At 33.7% G+C, this 17,470-nt stretch overlaps 1 protein-coding gene across 1 annotated transcript; it reads right to left on the bottom strand.

The window, feature by feature from the left end:
* Window positions 1-243: 243 nt before the first annotated feature.
* Window positions 244-16,854, bottom strand: rcor3 (REST corepressor 3). Its single transcript, XM_073844086.1, has 12 exons — window positions 16,677-16,854; window positions 16,522-16,578; window positions 15,523-15,600; window positions 15,381-15,433; window positions 15,138-15,299; window positions 13,585-13,709; window positions 13,419-13,497; window positions 12,896-13,114; window positions 11,780-11,857; window positions 6,266-6,323; window positions 5,940-6,181; window positions 244-2,658 (listed from the first exon to the last, which is right to left on the bottom strand). Exons 1-12 carry the CDS (start codon window positions 16,798-16,800, stop codon window positions 2,305-2,307), a joined length of 1,629 nt encoding a protein of 542 aa, XP_073700187.1. The 5' UTR covers window positions 16,801-16,854; the 3' UTR covers window positions 244-2,304.
* Between the last annotated feature and the right edge of the window lie 616 nt (window positions 16,855-17,470).

Genomic DNA, 17,470 nt, shown 5'->3' with positions numbered 1-17,470 from the left:
ATAACCATGATCTGATAAACTGGTTTCCAAACCACAGGGTAGAAAAAGGGTAACGCTACATGCATATTCTGATTAACGAACAGCACACCACTAATGAAACAACCCAGGTCAACAGCTTAATGTCTGGTTGGAAAATGTGGATCATTTACACTTATTTCTGCAAATCAAACAGGTTTATAAACAAATGCTATTTAACAAAAGGTTGTAAATCACCTTGATAATTGTGTTTTATACTTAAAAGGGACTTGAAGTAGTTTTTGGTATCCATGACCAGTAGAAAAAAAAAAGTTCCATGACTTTCATTAGCAATTAAGTATGAGATTATGTTCTTGTTAAGAGCACTTTGATGGCAAGAGAATCTGGACAGGTGATTTTCTGTCGGTCTGTAGCACCAAATATTAAAATATAAAACACATAAAATGACACGACACAGTAAATCAACCACAAACACACTGATGAACAAAACGACAAGCAAAACCTGTTTAAAGAGGTTTGCGATTTCATCATAGATACTAAAGAACAAGAAAAAGTGCTGAGATAGAACACAATATCTTAAAGAATTAAAGGGATAGTTCACATAAAACTAGAGTTTACCCATGATTGACTCACCCTGAAGCTATCCTACTGCCATAAAATTATTTGCTTACTTAGATTTTTTTTTGTCTTGTTTCCAGCCAAAATATCTAAACAATTTTAAATCAGGAAGTAAAAATTTTATTCTTGTTTTCAGAATAAACAAGTCAAAATTAAGTGAGTTTTTGCTTAGAAAGGGCAAAATAATCCGCCAATGGGGTAAGCAATTTTTTATTTTTTTTTTCAAACAGAATACAAGATAACTTTGCTTACGCCATTGGCAGATTATTTTGCTTGTTTTAAGCAAAAACACTTAATTTCAACTTGTTTTTTTCTGAAAACAAGACAATTTGTACTCGTCTAGAAAATCCTTCTTGATTTAATTTTTTTGGTGATATTTTGGCTGGAAACAAGACCAAAAAAAAAAAAAATCTAAGTAAGAAAAGCATTTTTTGCTGTGTAGGCATTTATGACTTTCTTCTTTCAGACAAATACAATCAGAGTTATATTTAAAAAGATATATAAAGGCAGTGAATGGTTGTTGACATTTACAAGTCCAATAAAGTGCATCCATCCATCAAAAAAGTGCTTCACACAGATCCAAGGCCTTTTGAAGTGAATCGATGGTGTTTGTGTAGGATGCAAAAAAAAATGCTTTTCTTCCATTTTTTCGGCTTGTTTCCAGCCAAAATATCTAAAAATCCTTAAAATCAAGAAGTATTTTCTAGACGAGTAAAAAGTAGTGTTGTTTTCAGAAAAAAAAAACAAGCCAAAATTATTTTTTTATTCCCAAAAGCTTTTACTTGTTTCAAGCAAAAACTAAAACTTAATTTTGGCTTGTTTTTTGAAAACAAGACAATAAGTTTTACTCGTCTAGAAAATCCTTTTTGATTTAAGACTTTAGATATTATGGCTGGAAACAAGACAAAAAAAAATATCTAAGTAAGAAAAGCACTTTTTGCAGTGAGAAAAACATCCATATTTCAAACTTTATAAACTCTAATATCTTGTTTTAAATATGGATATTTTTCTTATATAAACTCAACGATTCTCTTCAGAAGGCCTTTATTAACCACCCAGAGCCATGTGGAGTACTTTTTATGATGGATGGACAAAGTTTTTTGGACTTCAAAATCTCAACGCCCATTCACTGCCATTATAAAGCTTGGAAGAGCTGCCAGGACCATTTTTAATAAAACTCAGATTGCATTAGTCTGAAAGAAGAGTCATATACACTCTTAAAAAATAAAGGTGCTTTAAAACGTTCTTCACAGCGATGCCATAGAAGAACCATTTTTGGTTCCACAAAGAACCATTCAGTCAAAGGATCTTCAAAGAACCATCTCTTTCTTACCTTTTAATATTCTAAAGAACATTCTTTTGCCAACAGAAAGGTTCTTAAAATGTTAAAGGTTCTTTATGGAACCGTTTAAACAAAAAAGGTTCTTCTATGGCATCGTGAAGCACCGTTATTTTTAAGAGTGCACACGTATGGCTTGACAATGAGTAAATCACAGGGTAATTTTCATATTTTGGTTAACTATCCCTTTATAGTATAATGTTACAACATGATTACAAAATCTAAAATAAAATAAAAAATCAGTTCAAATAAATAGAAAGTTACTTAACTAATATATACAGCTTAAAACAATAATTTGTTTCCTAGTATTCACAATGAGAACTGCTAACTAATTATTACCTTCATCTGCAATGTCACAAGTATAAAACACATCAGTGTAGAGAGGAGGAGGGCGTCTCAGACTGGATGCCCACCAGAGTGGGCAGCTGCTGGCCCGGCGCTGCAGAGGCTGTGCTGGGAACAGGTGCTGTGGGTCTGGGGTTGAGGCGTGGAGGGAGCGGGTTGGAGGGTCGAATGAGTGGCGGTGGTTGGTTCAGGGCAGGACGGGGCTGTAGGAAGCGGGCTTGCTGCTGCAGAGGCGGCGGCTGACGGTGTAACGCCGGAGTGGCAGGAAGAGATGGACGCAGAAGCGGTGGAGGCTGGTTGAGAGAGGTGCAGCTGCTGGCTGCTGTTAGGGATGAGGATGTGGCTACAGGAGATGGACCGGAGGCTGGGGTCACCTGACCCTAAATGTGAGAGACAATTACTTTTTAATTTTTTCTTACTTATGCACAAAAAAGAAGAACTAAGATGCAAGGGAAGTGATTTAAAACGTTGACATTTTTTTACAATATACTATAAGCCTACGCAACCGTTCGGGTTGTTCAGTGCACCGGCTACTTTTCAGCGCCTCATGAACCGCATTCTCTGGCCTCATGTTGCATATGCCGCGGCCTATCTAGATGATATTATCATAAATAGCAATGACTGCCGGCATCATATTGAGCATTTGAGGGCAGTTCTGAGAGCGCTGAGGGTAGCCAGACTCAAATTAATAAGATGACGGAAGTTACTATAAAGAAACTTTTACATTTGTATTATTTCAAGTAGTGGTGGGCCGTTATCGGCGTTAACGTGCTGCGTTAACGTGAGACTCTTATCGTGCGATAAAAAAAAATATCGCCGTTAATCTATTCTCAAATTTGGGTTGGGAGCTGGGTCTAAACTACGCAAGCTATGATGACTTTCACCTTGATAGTTTAACGCGGATGTATACCGAAGACTATAGAATATGGTCGCGCGTTTATGTCTCCTCCGCCAAAACACAGACGGGGTCGCGTCGTCCTCCATTCATAAAAACCGAATCTACTATAGCGAAATGCCACGTAAATTCGTAGTTTTTTGGATTCATAAATCAAATGTTGGTCTGTCACTTAATTCAAATCGCGATATGGACTAGTGTATGTGAAAACTGAAATGCAAAAAGACCGTTTTAATATGAATCCGATATGTTCCGTTTGCCTAGCTGTATGTATGAATAATGGAGACGAGCTTTTACTACACGCATACTGAAACACACGTGATGCTCCCGGTAATTTTTGGCATTTTCATCTCACATGAACAGATAAACTCAATCTCCAAAAACTGCTGTGAGTGTCACTTTTACCGTTTCATTTGAGAAAACTAGCATCATATCATACTGTATGACACAGAAACTTCACGGCAACCTGTCAAAATAAAAGTACGGTGTAACATGAACGTAGAAGTAGTGGAAACGTAGGGGAAACACTGGCTACCATAGATATACATACGTAGATGTATATTTTTATCACACTGCACAACAATAATACTGTTTTTTTTATTACAGTAAGGGCTAAATTTAGGGTTGGGTAGGTGTTTCACGTAAAAAAAAAAAAACAATCTAATAGGTAGAAAAAATAATTTCATTGTTAGTTAGTTAGTAAACAGTACATCTTATTGGACATAATTTATTTTCATCAACAAATTATCATAGAACAGCTTTATGAGCTTTATGATCCATTCTCAAAGACTTACTTTTACACTGCATTGTTTTTAGGGTTGGGTATTGTGATTTTTATGGTTTCAATTCGATTCGATTTCGATTCGATTCGATATCGATGAGCTATCAATATTCCATTTAAAAATGTTAGTTTTGCAGACATGGGATCCATATTTTGATATAAATGCTGGTAACTGAAACTCTCCTACTTACGTTTATTACTGAAATACACATCTACACTAATAATAGGGTGCACACAGTTGTTTATTTTAAACAAATTTTATTTTGAATGAACACTGTAACAAGAAGTCATAAATATGTGCATCCATTGTACACCATGTAAACAAACTGCAAAATGCACATTACTGTAAAAAAATAAAAAGACTGTAAATATGCAACAGTGAAATCTATTAAGAACTTCAAACATGTTTAAGAAATAAAACATTTTTCTAAATTCAAAACGTTCAAAACAGGCCCATCATAATAGAAAACATTCTGACTGTCCATAAAACTAACAGTTCTTAACTAAGCCTAATCATTTTTGATCACCAGATTTTTCTGCAAAAAAAGCAGCTGATGGTGACACCTTCAGGACGAGAGGTGAATATTCATATCCTCTTACGTGAAGCTGAAGCACGCGCATTTAGAATCGATTCTGGGATTTCCCGAACCGATATCGTTGCGTTAAAATGAAGATTGATTAAAATCGGAGAATCGATATTTTTTTACCCAGCCCTAATTGTTTTTAGCCCCTTGCAATGAAAACTACAGAGATTTGATTATTAAACCAAGCATTATTGGGAGATGTAGTGACAACTGACATCACTGTAAGTGACTGCTATACTGTTATAGAAATCTCATTGATTTATATCACAAGGTACCAGAATTTTATTAACTTTTGGAGACATACACTACCAGTCAAAAGTTTTTGAACGGTAGGATTTATTTATTTATTTAATTTTTAATGTCTCTACTGCTTACAAAGACTGCATTTATGAAATCCGAAATACAGCAAAAACAGTAATATTGTGAAATATTTTTACTATTTAAAACTACCTTCTATTTGAAAATATTTTAAAATCTAATTTATTCTTGTGATCAAAGCTACATTTCCAGCATAATTACTCCAGGCTTCAGTGTCACACATGATCCTTCAGAAATCATTCTAATATGTTGATTTGCCGTTTAAGAAACGTATTATAATTATTAATATTTAAAACGTTTTTAAAACGTAATTTGATCAGAATTTATATGAAATAAAAAGCTTTTGCAACATTATACACTACACCATTCAAAAGCTTGGAATCGGTATAATGTTTTTTGCAGGGGAAAGAAATTATAGAAATTAATACTTTTATCTAGCAAGGATGCTTTAAATTGATCCAAAGTGATAAATGCATTTATAATGGTTACAGAAGATTTCCATTTCAGATAAACACCGTTCTACTTACCTTTCTATTTAAAGAAACCTAAAAAAAAAAAAAATGAGACTCAGCTGTTTTCAACATAATACATGTTTTTGAGCAGCAAATCAGAATATTCATTAATGTTATGAATGATTTCTAACGGGTTTTGTGACTGGGGTAATGATGCTACAAATTCAGCATTGAAATCATGGAAATAAACTGTATTTTAAAATACATTTAAACAGAAAACAGTTATTTTTAATAGTAAAAATATTTCAGAATTTTGCAGTTTTTGCTGTACTTTGGATCAAATAAATGCAGGTTTAATGAGCAGAAGAGACTAAAAAAAAAAAAAAAAAAAAAAAAAAAACATTAAAAATGGTACCGTTCAAAAACTTTTGACTTGTGTACATACCAGCAACTCATTTGGGACTACTCTCACCTGCTCACAATATGAGCCATAAATGCCTGATGCATCAACTATGATACTCATAAACATGCATGCAAACTTTTGTTTTTAGATTTTAATGTCAGGTCCAATAAAGTTCTACTTGGGATTTCTACTATTATTTTAGAAATTAGACTTAGGATGAATGCCTACCTCTTCCTCCTCCTCATCTGTGCTCTTTCCTGAGGAGGGGTTGCTGTTCTTTCCATCCTCACCAGAGTTGGCTCCGTCTCCATTAGGAGTGTGAGTTCCCTGCTCCGCCTCCCATTCCTGAAGCACCTCGTCCAAGTTAAAGCGCCGCCGATAGTTTACAAAGAAATTCTTCACCTGTCCCACCGTTTTATTCCCGATCACATCAGCAATAGCCTGGAAGTCCTTCCCATATTTTCGCACTCCTGGTTAAATGAGGCAAAAAAATTGTCATTAATTAAATTTTGCATAGGAACAGAGTGAAACTGACGCGTTAACCGTTCACTTACCTTGTACTGCCAAGAGCTGCTCATCTGTCGTCCAGCGTGCATTAATTTTTTGGGTGCACTGGAACAAAAACGTAAAAGTTAGCAAAATGATAATGGTAACATGCAACAGTGTTTACCACTGTGGTGGTACTTGCAAGCAGGGCCTAGAACTAACTTATTGCCACATCTGGAGACTTTTGGCCAAATTACCAGCCATAAATATTTTTTCCTGGCCATTTTTATCACGATACAAACAAAGATGGAACACATGTAGCATGAGCAGCTTTTTTTATTTACATTTGATTGTATCGTTTCAACATCTGAAACAAAAACAGAATGGTCTGACTTGACTTTAGCTTTGTGAAATTAGGCTAAAACCTGTATAAAACAAAAACAGCAGACAGGCTAACTTTCACTCTCTGACAGCAGGTGGCGCTTGTGGAACAGAGGGAAAAAATGGCATTGAAACTCCTCTGAAGTCTGTTCCTGTGCAATTAATCGAAATTAAGTTTCGATTTTGGCTTCAAACGATTAAGAAAATACAATAATGGAGATAAAACGACTATTGCTCCCGATTCCACCCCCTTTGTGCGTTTTCGCTCCTCTATAAAAGCCTAATTGCACATGCAAATCAGGAAAATCATGTAACGCAACTTGCATAAAATAGGATGTGCTTGATTTACTAAAGTTCATTTGATGTTAATGACAATAATCCTGAATATTACTGATGAACTGATTAAAAAGTACGCTACTGTTCTCATGCATTTTACTACTATAGAGTATAGTAATAATTCAGTACTTTTTCCTGTTTTATTGTTTGTTTCCTCTTTTCTGATCATTTGGAATGAGGATAAAAAAACCCCACAAACAAATAAGTTCAAACATCCATTTAATATCCATTATTTCCTGAATATTACTGATGAACTGATGAAAGAGTAGGCTACTGTTCTCATGCGTTTTACTATTATATAGTATAGTAATAATTCAGTACTTTTTCCTGTTTTATTGTTGGTTCTCTCTTTTCTGATCATTTGGAATGAGGATAAAAAAACCCCACAAACAAATAAGTTCAAACATCCATTTAATATCCATTATTTCCTGAATATTACTGATGAACTGATCAAAGAGTAGGCTACTGTTCTCATGCATTTTACTACTATATAGTATAGTAATAATTCAGTACTTTTTCCTGTTTTATTGTTGGTTCTCTCTTTTCTGATCATTTGGAATGAGGATAAAAAAAACCCCACAAACAAATAAGTTCAAACATCCATTTAATATCCATTATTTCCTGAATATTACTGATGAACTGATCAAAAAGTACGCTACTGTTCTCATGCGTTTTACTATTATATAGTATAGTAATAATTCAGTACTTTTTCCTGTTTTATTGTTGGTTCTCTCTTTTCTGATCATTTGGAATGAGGATTAAAAAAACACATGCAAATAAGTTCAAACATCCATTCAATATCCATTATTTCCTGAATATTACTGATGAACTGATCAAAGAGTAGGCTACTGTTCTCATGCGTTTTACTATTATATAGTATAGTAATAATTCAGTACTTTTTCCTGTTTCATTGTTGGTTCTCTCTTTTCTGATCATTTGGAATGAGGATTAAAAAAAAAACCATGCAAATAAGTTCAAACATCCATTTAATATCCATTATTTCCTGAATATTACTGATGAACTGATGAAAGAGTAGGCTACTGTTCTCATGCGTTTTACTATTATATAGTATAGTAATAATTCAGTACTTTTTCCTGTTTTATTGTTGGTTCTCTCTTTTCTGATCATTTGGAATGAGGATAAAAAAAACCCACAAACAAATAAGTTCAAACATCCATTTAATATCCATTATTTCCTGAATATTACTGATGAACTGATCAAAGAGTAGGCTACTGTTCTCATGCATTTTACTACTATATAGTATAGTAATAATTCAGTACTTTTTCCTGTTTTATTGTTGGTTCTCTCTTTTCTGATCATTTGGAATGAGGATAAAAAAAACCCCACAAACAAATAAGTTCAAACATCCATTTAATATCCATTATTTCCTGAATATTACTGATGAACTGATCAAAAAGTACGCTACTGTTCTCATGCGTTTTACTATTATATAGTATAGTAATAATTCAGTACTTTTTCCTGTTTTATTGTTGGTTCTCTCTTTTCTGATCATTTGGAATGAGGATAAAAAAACCCCACAAACAAATAAGTTCAAACATCCATTTAATATCCATTATTTCCTGAATATTACTGATGAACTGATCAAAGAGTAGGCTACTGTTCTCATGCGTTTTACTACTATATAGTAATAATTCAGTACTTTTTCCTGTTTTATTGTTGGTTTCCTCTTTTCTGATCATTTGGAATGAGGATAAAAAAACCCCACAAACAAATAAGTTCAAACATCCATTTAATATCCATTATTTCCTGAATATTACTGATGAACTGATCAAAAAGTACGCTACTGTTCTTATGCGTTTTACTACTATATAGTAATAATTCAGTACTTTTTCCTGTTTTATTGTTGGTTTCCTCTTTTCTGATCATTTGGAATGAGGATTAAAAAAACACATGCAAATAAGTTCAAACATCCATTTAATATCTATTATTTCCTGAATATTACTGATGAACTGATCAAAGAGTAGGCTACTGTTCTTATGCTTTTTACTACTATATAGTAATAATTCAGTACTTTTTCCTGTTTTATTGTTGGTTTCCTCTTTTCTGATCATTTGGAATGAGGATTAAAAAAACCCACAAACAAATAAGTTCAAACATCCATTTAATATCCATTATTTCCTGAATATTACTGATGAACTGATCAAAAAGTACGCTACTGTTCTTATGCGTTTTACTACTATATAGTAATAATTCAGTACTTTTTCCTGTTTTATTGTTGGTTTCCTCTTTTCTGATCATTTGGAATGAGGATTAAAAAAACACATGCAAATAAGTTCAAACATCCATTTAATATCTATTATTTCCTGAATATTACTGATGAACTGATCAAAGAGTAGGCTACTGTTCTTATGCTTTTTACTACTATATAGTAATAATTCAGTACTTTTTCCTGTTTTATTGTTGGTTTCCTCTTTTCTGATCATTTGGAATGAGGATAAAAACCCCCACAAACAAATAAGTTCAAACATCCATTTAATATCCATTATTTCCTGAATATTACTGATGAACTGATCAAAAAGTACGCTACTGTTCTTATGCGTTTTACTATTATATAGAATAGTAATAATTCAGTACTTTTTCCTGTTTTATTGTTTGTTTCCTCTTTTCTGATCATTTGGAATGAGGATAAAAAAAATGCAAATAAGTTCAAAACATCCATTTAATATCCATTATTTCCTGAATATTACTGATGAACTGATCAAAAAGTACGCTACTGTTCTTATGCGTTTTACTACTATATAGTAATAATTCAGTACTTTTTCCTGTTTTATTGTTGGTTTCCTCTTTTCTGATCATTTGGAATGAGGATAAAAAAAAACATGCAAATAAGTTCAAACATCCATTATTTCCTGAATATTACTGATGAACTGATCAAAGAGTAGGCTACTGTTCTTATGCTTTTTACTACTATATAGTAATAATTCAGTACTTTTTCCTGTTTTATTGTTTGTTTCCTCTTTTCTGATCATTTGGAATGAGGATAAAAAACCCCACAAACAAATAAGTTCAAACATCCATTTAATATCCATTATTTCCTGAATATTACTGATGAACTGATCAAAAAGTACGCTACTGTTCTTATGCGTTTTACTATTATATAGTATAGTAATAATTCAGTACTTTTTCCTGTTTTATTGTTGGTTTCCTCTTTTCTGATCATTTGGAATGAGGATAAAAAACCCCACAAACAAATAAGTTCAAACATCCATTTAATATCCATTATTTCCTGAATATTACTGATGAACTGATCAAAAAGTACGCTACTGTTCTTATGCGTTTTACTACTATATAGTAATAATTCAGTACTTTTTCCTGTTTTATTGTTGGTTTCCTCTTTTCTGATCATTTGGAATGAGGATTAAAAAAAAACATGCAAATAAGTTCAAACATCCATTTAATATCCATTATTTCCTGAATATTACTGATGAACTGATCAAAGAGTAGGCTACTGTTCTCATGCGTTTTACTATTATATAGTATAGTAATAATTCAGTACTTTTTCCTGTTTTATTGCTGGTTTCCTCTTTTCTGATCATTTGGAATGAGGATTAAAAAAACACATGCAAATAAGTTCAAACATCCATTCAATATCCATTATTTCCTGAATATTACTGATGAACTGATCAAAGAGTAGGCTACTGTTCTCATGCGTTTTACTATTATATAGTATAGTAATAATTCAGTACTTTTTCCTGTTTTATTGTTTGTTTCCTCTTTTCTGATCATTTGGAATGAGGATAAAAAACCCCACAAACAAATAAGTTCAAACATCCATTTAATATCCATTATTTCCTGAATATTACTGATGAACTGATCAAAGAGTAGGCTACTGTTCTCATGCGTTTTACTATTATATAGTATAGTAATAATTCAGTACTTTTTCCTGTTTTATTGTTGGTTTCCTCTTTTCTGATCATTTGGAATGAGGATAAAAAACCCCACAAACAAATAAGTTCAAACATCCATTTAATATCCATTATTTCCTGAATATTACTGATGAACTGATCAAAAAGTACGCTACTGTTCTTATGCGTTTTACTACTATATAGTAATAATTCAGTACTTTTTCCTGTTTTATTGTTGGTTTCCTCTTTTCTGATCATTTGGAATGAGGATAAAAAACCCCACAAACAAATAAGTTCAAACATCCATTTAATATCCATTATTTCATGAATATTACTGATGAACTGATCAAAGAGTAGGCTACTGTTCTCATGCGTTTTACTATTATATAGTATAGTAATAATTCAGTACTTTTTCCTGTTTTATTGTTGGTTTCCTCTTTTCTGATCATTTGGAATGAGGATAAAAAAAAACACATGCAAATAAGTTCAAACATCCATTCAATATCCATTATTTCATGAATATTACTGATGAACTGATGAAAGAGTAGGCTACTGTTCTCATGCGTTTTACTATTATATAGTATAGTAATAATTCAGTACTTTTTCCTGTTTTATTGCTGGTTTCCTCTTTTCTGATCATTTGGAATGAGGATTAAAAAAAACATGCAAATAAGTTCAAACATCCATTTAATATCCATTATTTCCTGAATATTACTGATGAACTGATCAAAGAGTAGGCTACTGTTCTCATGCATTTTACTATTATATACAATAGTAATACAGTAATAATTTAGTACTTTTTCCCCGTTTTATTGTTGGTTTCCTCTTTTCCTTCTTCTAGATCTGTATCTTTAAGCCCTTTCAAGCCACAAGCTTTCTGAAAACTTGGTGTTTATCAAAACTTGTCATTATTCCAAAAAAATCCCTGGCGCCTAAAGGGTTAACACACACTTCAGATTAAAATGCATATGGAAACGAGTGCAAGCAGAAATGAGTCACCTCAGGCAGTCTGAACTCGTCAATTCCATCTTCGATCTTCTGTTTGAGTCCGCTGTTTAACTGCTTGGCATTCTGAACCTAAAGGAAATCCAGGGAAATTTATGGAGAAAAATATCAGAAATCATCTTCAGAGGTTTTGAACGGCATGAATTAATCCCAAAATGCTTCGTTATCCATTACTTTTTAATAGGGGTGTGACGAGACACTTATACACCGAGACACAAGACTGGGACGAGATGAGATTTAACTTTTTTAAAGAATTCCTCAATAACGAAATATATAGGGAAAGAGAGTATTTTATTCAACTGAAAACCACAAAATGCATGTGCATTTTGATATAAACTTGTACTTTATGAAATTAAAAGCTGCATGATTCTGGATAAATTGAAAATCACAATTTTTTTAAAATAAATTAGAGATCATGATTCCAAAGAGAGAAAAGAGACGGAGCAGAACACGGACATGTAAAGTGATCTTTTAGCTCAAGGTGTGCGCCTAAACGGTCAAATACACGCAAAAATATTTCAAAATAAGGCGCTTGGTGATTATTCACGGAAACCCTTGTCAGTCATGTCTTAAATGATCATAAACAGTTGAATGAAAAAAAACGTGTGTAACAGTATATTAGATCAGCGTGGCTCTTAAAGCGGCAACAAATAATACTCCTTCTGCCGTCTCTGTGCTTAATATTAAAAAAAGTACAAATACAAAGAGAAAAATCACTCACTGCTCTTGAATGAAGGACCTTTGTAGTTTTAATAAGAAACAAAGCACGTTTAATTCTTACAGTGAAGACGCTGTTTTATTTTACATTCAAATAATTACATTCAATTTATGTAGTACTGTTAGACTACTTTAGACTTGCATAGAAGCATTCAGTATTTTCTTAGTCAATCACTAATATAAAGTTTTGGACCCAGTCATAATCGTGTTAAATAACGGTAATTAGACCAAAATCGTCGTAACAGACTCTGCTGAATTGTTGTCATTCAGAAATAAGACCGCGTGGGTGTTTGAATAGAGATCGCAATGTTGTAACGATATTAGAGCTGCTCCAATTATGTTTTCGCGAGGCACATCCCGAATTTGTAATCTTTTAGAGATTCCAGTACGTACCTGTCGTTTCAGGGACACCAGCTCCATGTCCAGTTGACGTAGGACGGAGTTCGCTGCGTTGGAGCTGCAGGAGATGGCCACCACATCCTCCTGCGTGAGGTACATGCCTTTGGGCGGGCGGCACTTGGAGCGCTGGGTGTGGTGACGGTGCTGCAAGGTCTGGTGGTCTCTCCGTCCCAGTCCAATTTTGGAGCTCAGTGTCTGAGGTTCTGGATGACTCTATCAGAGAATAAACCTTTAGACACCTTTTACATACACTCTTAAAAATAAAGTAGAAAAGAAAAGTGCTTCACGATGCCATAGAAGAACCTTTTTTTTCTAAATGGTTCCATAAAGAACCTTTAACAGTTTCACAAAAGGCTCTTTGTTGCGAAAGGTGGTTCTTCAGATTGTAAAAATGCAAGAAAGAGATGGTTCTTTAAAGAACCTTTGACTGAATGATGCTTTGTGGAACCAAAAATGGTTCTTCTGTGGCATCGCTTGAACTTTTTAAAGCACATGTCCGAATAGTTGAAATAATTACCTCTTTCTTCGCCTCTTTTGTAGGGTCATAATCACTGTCATTGGCCTCAATGGGGTTGGCTTCTTCTATCTCTTCCTCACTAAAAAGTCAAAAACAAAAATGAGTACCAGAAACACTAAACTCTTGAATCAACTGATAAAAGATGGAAAAAAATCTCAAAAACCACCTTTCATCTTGATTACTCCGGTTTGCCAGCTTTCGTGCTTGTCGGTCCATCAGGCTTGTCCTGGACCGTGTTTTTTTCCACGAATAGTAGTACTTCACAAGACTGGATATGGATTTGTCCGGCAACTATGATCAATTGTCAAATTCAAGAATTCAAGAACACTCTTTATAAAGTGACATTTTACACCAAAATAAAATGACATTTTTAATACAAAAAAAAAAAATAGAAAAGCAAATTGTATTTTGCAGAAAAAACATGTTTGTAAAAGAAATCAAGGTTAAAACTATTAGATCAAAATACAGTGAAAACATTTAAATGTTTAAATGACCGTTTAGATTTTTCTTTTTTGAAATTTTAAATTATTTCTGTGATGAAAATCTAAATTTTCAGCAGCCATTCATTTAGTCTTCAGTGTCACATGATCCTTCAGAAATCATTCTGATATGCTGATTTGCTGCCGAATTATTAACCTTTATGTGTTATTGGGGACATTTTCATCCACTATGGGGTGTTGATGAGTCTTTATTTGGCCACAACTTTCTCTGCGTTTCAGCAAATGGAATGATTTTTGCTGACAAATCTTATTTTGACACATATTTTAGGGAAATGCTTTGAAAATTTGTGGGCAAATTTACTACCCTCTCGTTCTGCTTTTTTTTTGCACAGGCCTGTCTAAAATGATCAACAGTAAAAATGACAAATTTTAACTCTTCACAACAGGTAAAACCACCAACAATCAAGAATTCATGATTATATGGTGTCATGGCTTTGCAATCAAAAATGTCATTATAACGAAAGTCAATGGGGCAAAAACAGCCACGAAAAATAAATGCGGGAGAAAAAATTAAAATATGAAACTGCGCAAAAACTAACAATGCATGAAAGCCAATATGTTACTAATCTTTCACATGTCCAAGACTGTGACTAAAGGAGAAAAAAAAAGAGTCCACAATTACCATTTATATTGAAAATAATCATTGTGTTTTTTTTTCCCCAAATCAGTGACAATTTATGAACTTGGCAATTAAAGAGTCAAAATATTTATCTGATACATTTTTTTAAGCAGTTAATGGATGTTTTCAATCCCGAACACAACGAAAGGGTAGCGAATTTGAACAACGCAGAAGGGTTAATAATGTATTGTACAAAGTATAATGTACTATCTTATTATCTTATATTATTGCATTTTTTCAAGGAGCCTTCAATGAATAAATCACATCAAATAATTCAATGATCAAAACAACATCTAACCTTTGTTTTCATCAATGATAATAATCAGAAATGTGTCCTGAGCATTAAATCAGCATATATGCTTTCTGAAGGATCTTGTGACACCAAAGCTGAAGATTAAGCTTTGATCACAGCAATCGATTACATTTTAACAAGTACAAGAACAGCAATTTTAAACTTTTAATAATATTTCACAATTGTACTGTTGTAACGGTGTATGTCACAGAAAAACATTAATATTTAAAATGCATTCAAATGCTAAACAAGTCTTTTAAATATTGTCATTTTTACTGGATTTCATATTTACTGTCCTGATGACTCACCATCTGCTGGATCCTATGAAAGCTCTTCCCGTGAAAACTGAACGCTTGTTCAAACAACACCTTGTCCTCCACCGTCCACTCATCTGGGAAAGGGGTGAAGTTCGGGAGATCAGCAAGGGATTTCTCGATGTTGTGTTTATGCCAGAAGAGCATGCCGAGAGCCTGTGGAACGCAGAAAACATCCACACATTAAAAACCATTGACGACAAAGATATCTTTGAAGACCATGTTCCCATAACTCACCTGCTCAACATTGTATCCATGCTTCTCTTTTGCAATTGCGATGTACTCATCCACTGAGGAGAAAAAAAATAGATGCATGATGTTGTCACAATGAAAAAGTACAATATATATTTATATATATATATAAATTGTAAATACTTACATTTAGAATCAACTATTGTGTGGTACGGAGACCAAACCAACATGCCACCATTGTCTTTATCGCTGTATTTCGTGGAGCCTACAAAATTACAATACAAAAAGAAACGAGAAATGAGAAATAAAGCCAGAATTGCAATATAAACTCATAATTCAGACTTTTTTTTTCTCAGGAATTGATGATATAAACTTGCAATTGTGAGAAATGAAGTCAGAATTGCAATACTTCAGACTGTTTTCACTCAGAAATTGATATAAACTCACAATTGTGATAAATAAAGTCAGAATTGCAATATAAACTCATAATTCAGACTTTTTTTTCGTAGAAACTGATTACATAAACTCGCAATCGTCAGAAATAAAGCCAGAATTGCAATATAAACTCATAATTCAGCCTTTTTTCTTACAAATTGATGATATAAACTTGCAATTGTGAATAATAAAGTCAGAATTGCAATATAAACTCATAATTCAGACTTTTTTTTCTCTCAAAATGATGATATAAACCCGCAATTGACAAATTAAGTCAGAATTGCGATAAAAACTTTTTTTCTCAGAAAATAAAAATTCAAAATTAAACCGTTTTCCCAATTCAGATTGAACAGCACACAAAACCGCTATTTTAATCGCCTTACGGAATTTTAGACGTTATAAAGCATTTTATCCCGTTTAAACAGCCTGAATTATAAACGAACAAAAAGCAACATTAAACTCTAGACTCCCGTTCAATCGCATGTCTAAGTTACTGGCTTATATTAGCTGATGAGCGGCTAAGCGAGAAAGCTAACATCCTTTCACAAAAAGCGTTTCCTGACCACATAATCACACACAAACATTAAAAACCGATTGGAAATATTAATACTGCCCGTTCGACACCGGAAATCCTTAAAAGCGAGTTTAAAATAGTGAAAATAGACAAATTGTTAGGCGCGATAGGTGCACCGAGGCTACCACTGTCAGTCAGGTTCTTAAAGGCGGTATGTAGAGCTTATACTTCACCTACCTGGATCAAACTCGGGAATATTCGCTTGGTAATCCGATCCCACACGCATGCCCACATCTGAAAACAAAAACAGCTGTTTTGTTTCGAATTTATTAAGCGATTTGTAAATCGTTAAAACACATAAACAACCTCCGCAGGGGTGTTCGAGGCTATACCGTGCTCGTCGTCGCTGCCGCTCTCGTCCGAAAAATGTCCGTTCGAGGCGTTCGACGGACTTTTCGTTCCGTTCGACCGACCTTTTCCGAGATATTCCGACCCTTTGTCCATCATCCCCGGCATTGTGGCGTTACGCGTGATTACTTTGAGCAAAAAGTGAAATATGTCAACACTACAGCATTTATTCTCTCTCCGGTGGGCTCTGCGCAGCTGCGCCGCTGTGCTCTCCTGTATCCCTCCGCTGTATCGCTCTCGTGTTCCCTTAGCTTCACGGTCTATCTCTTCATTGTTAACATCTGTTATGTATTTTCATCAAATGTTCAAAGTAAATGTCCAGGTTTGGCTGATTTTTGTTCTTCGTTTATCGATAAACTCAAGAGGCCGGGTCTTATTTCCCTCGCGGAAGGATTTGTTACGCATGTAAACAAAGGCGAAGCGCGGCTCTTGAGTGCGCCACTGTTGCATCAGTGCTTTTCAGGCATGTTTTGGTGTTTAAACCGTCTGATTATGTTAGGTTTATATCTACTAATTAATATTACATATTTTTTATGAAACTATTCGTAACGTTTCTATTGCTGGGTAGATTACTTACCAATTGTAATCCGTTACTGATTGCAAATTACATGATGAAAATTGTAGTTAGTAACGTAATCCGTTACCTTACACATTTTAGGTAATGCAATCAGATTACTTTTGACCTAACTTGTTTACCACATTGATTAATCTTGTAGCATATTGATATAAACAAAGAAAGAGTAAGAAAATATATTCCATTCGTTGGTATTAACAACAT

This window comes from Garra rufa, chromosome 7, assembly GCF_049309525.1.
Source record: "Garra rufa chromosome 7, GarRuf1.0, whole genome shotgun sequence".
In the NCBI taxonomy this organism is placed as follows: domain Eukaryota; kingdom Metazoa; phylum Chordata; class Actinopteri; order Cypriniformes; family Cyprinidae; genus Garra; species Garra rufa.
This window is presented reverse-complemented; position numbering and strand designations above follow the sequence as displayed.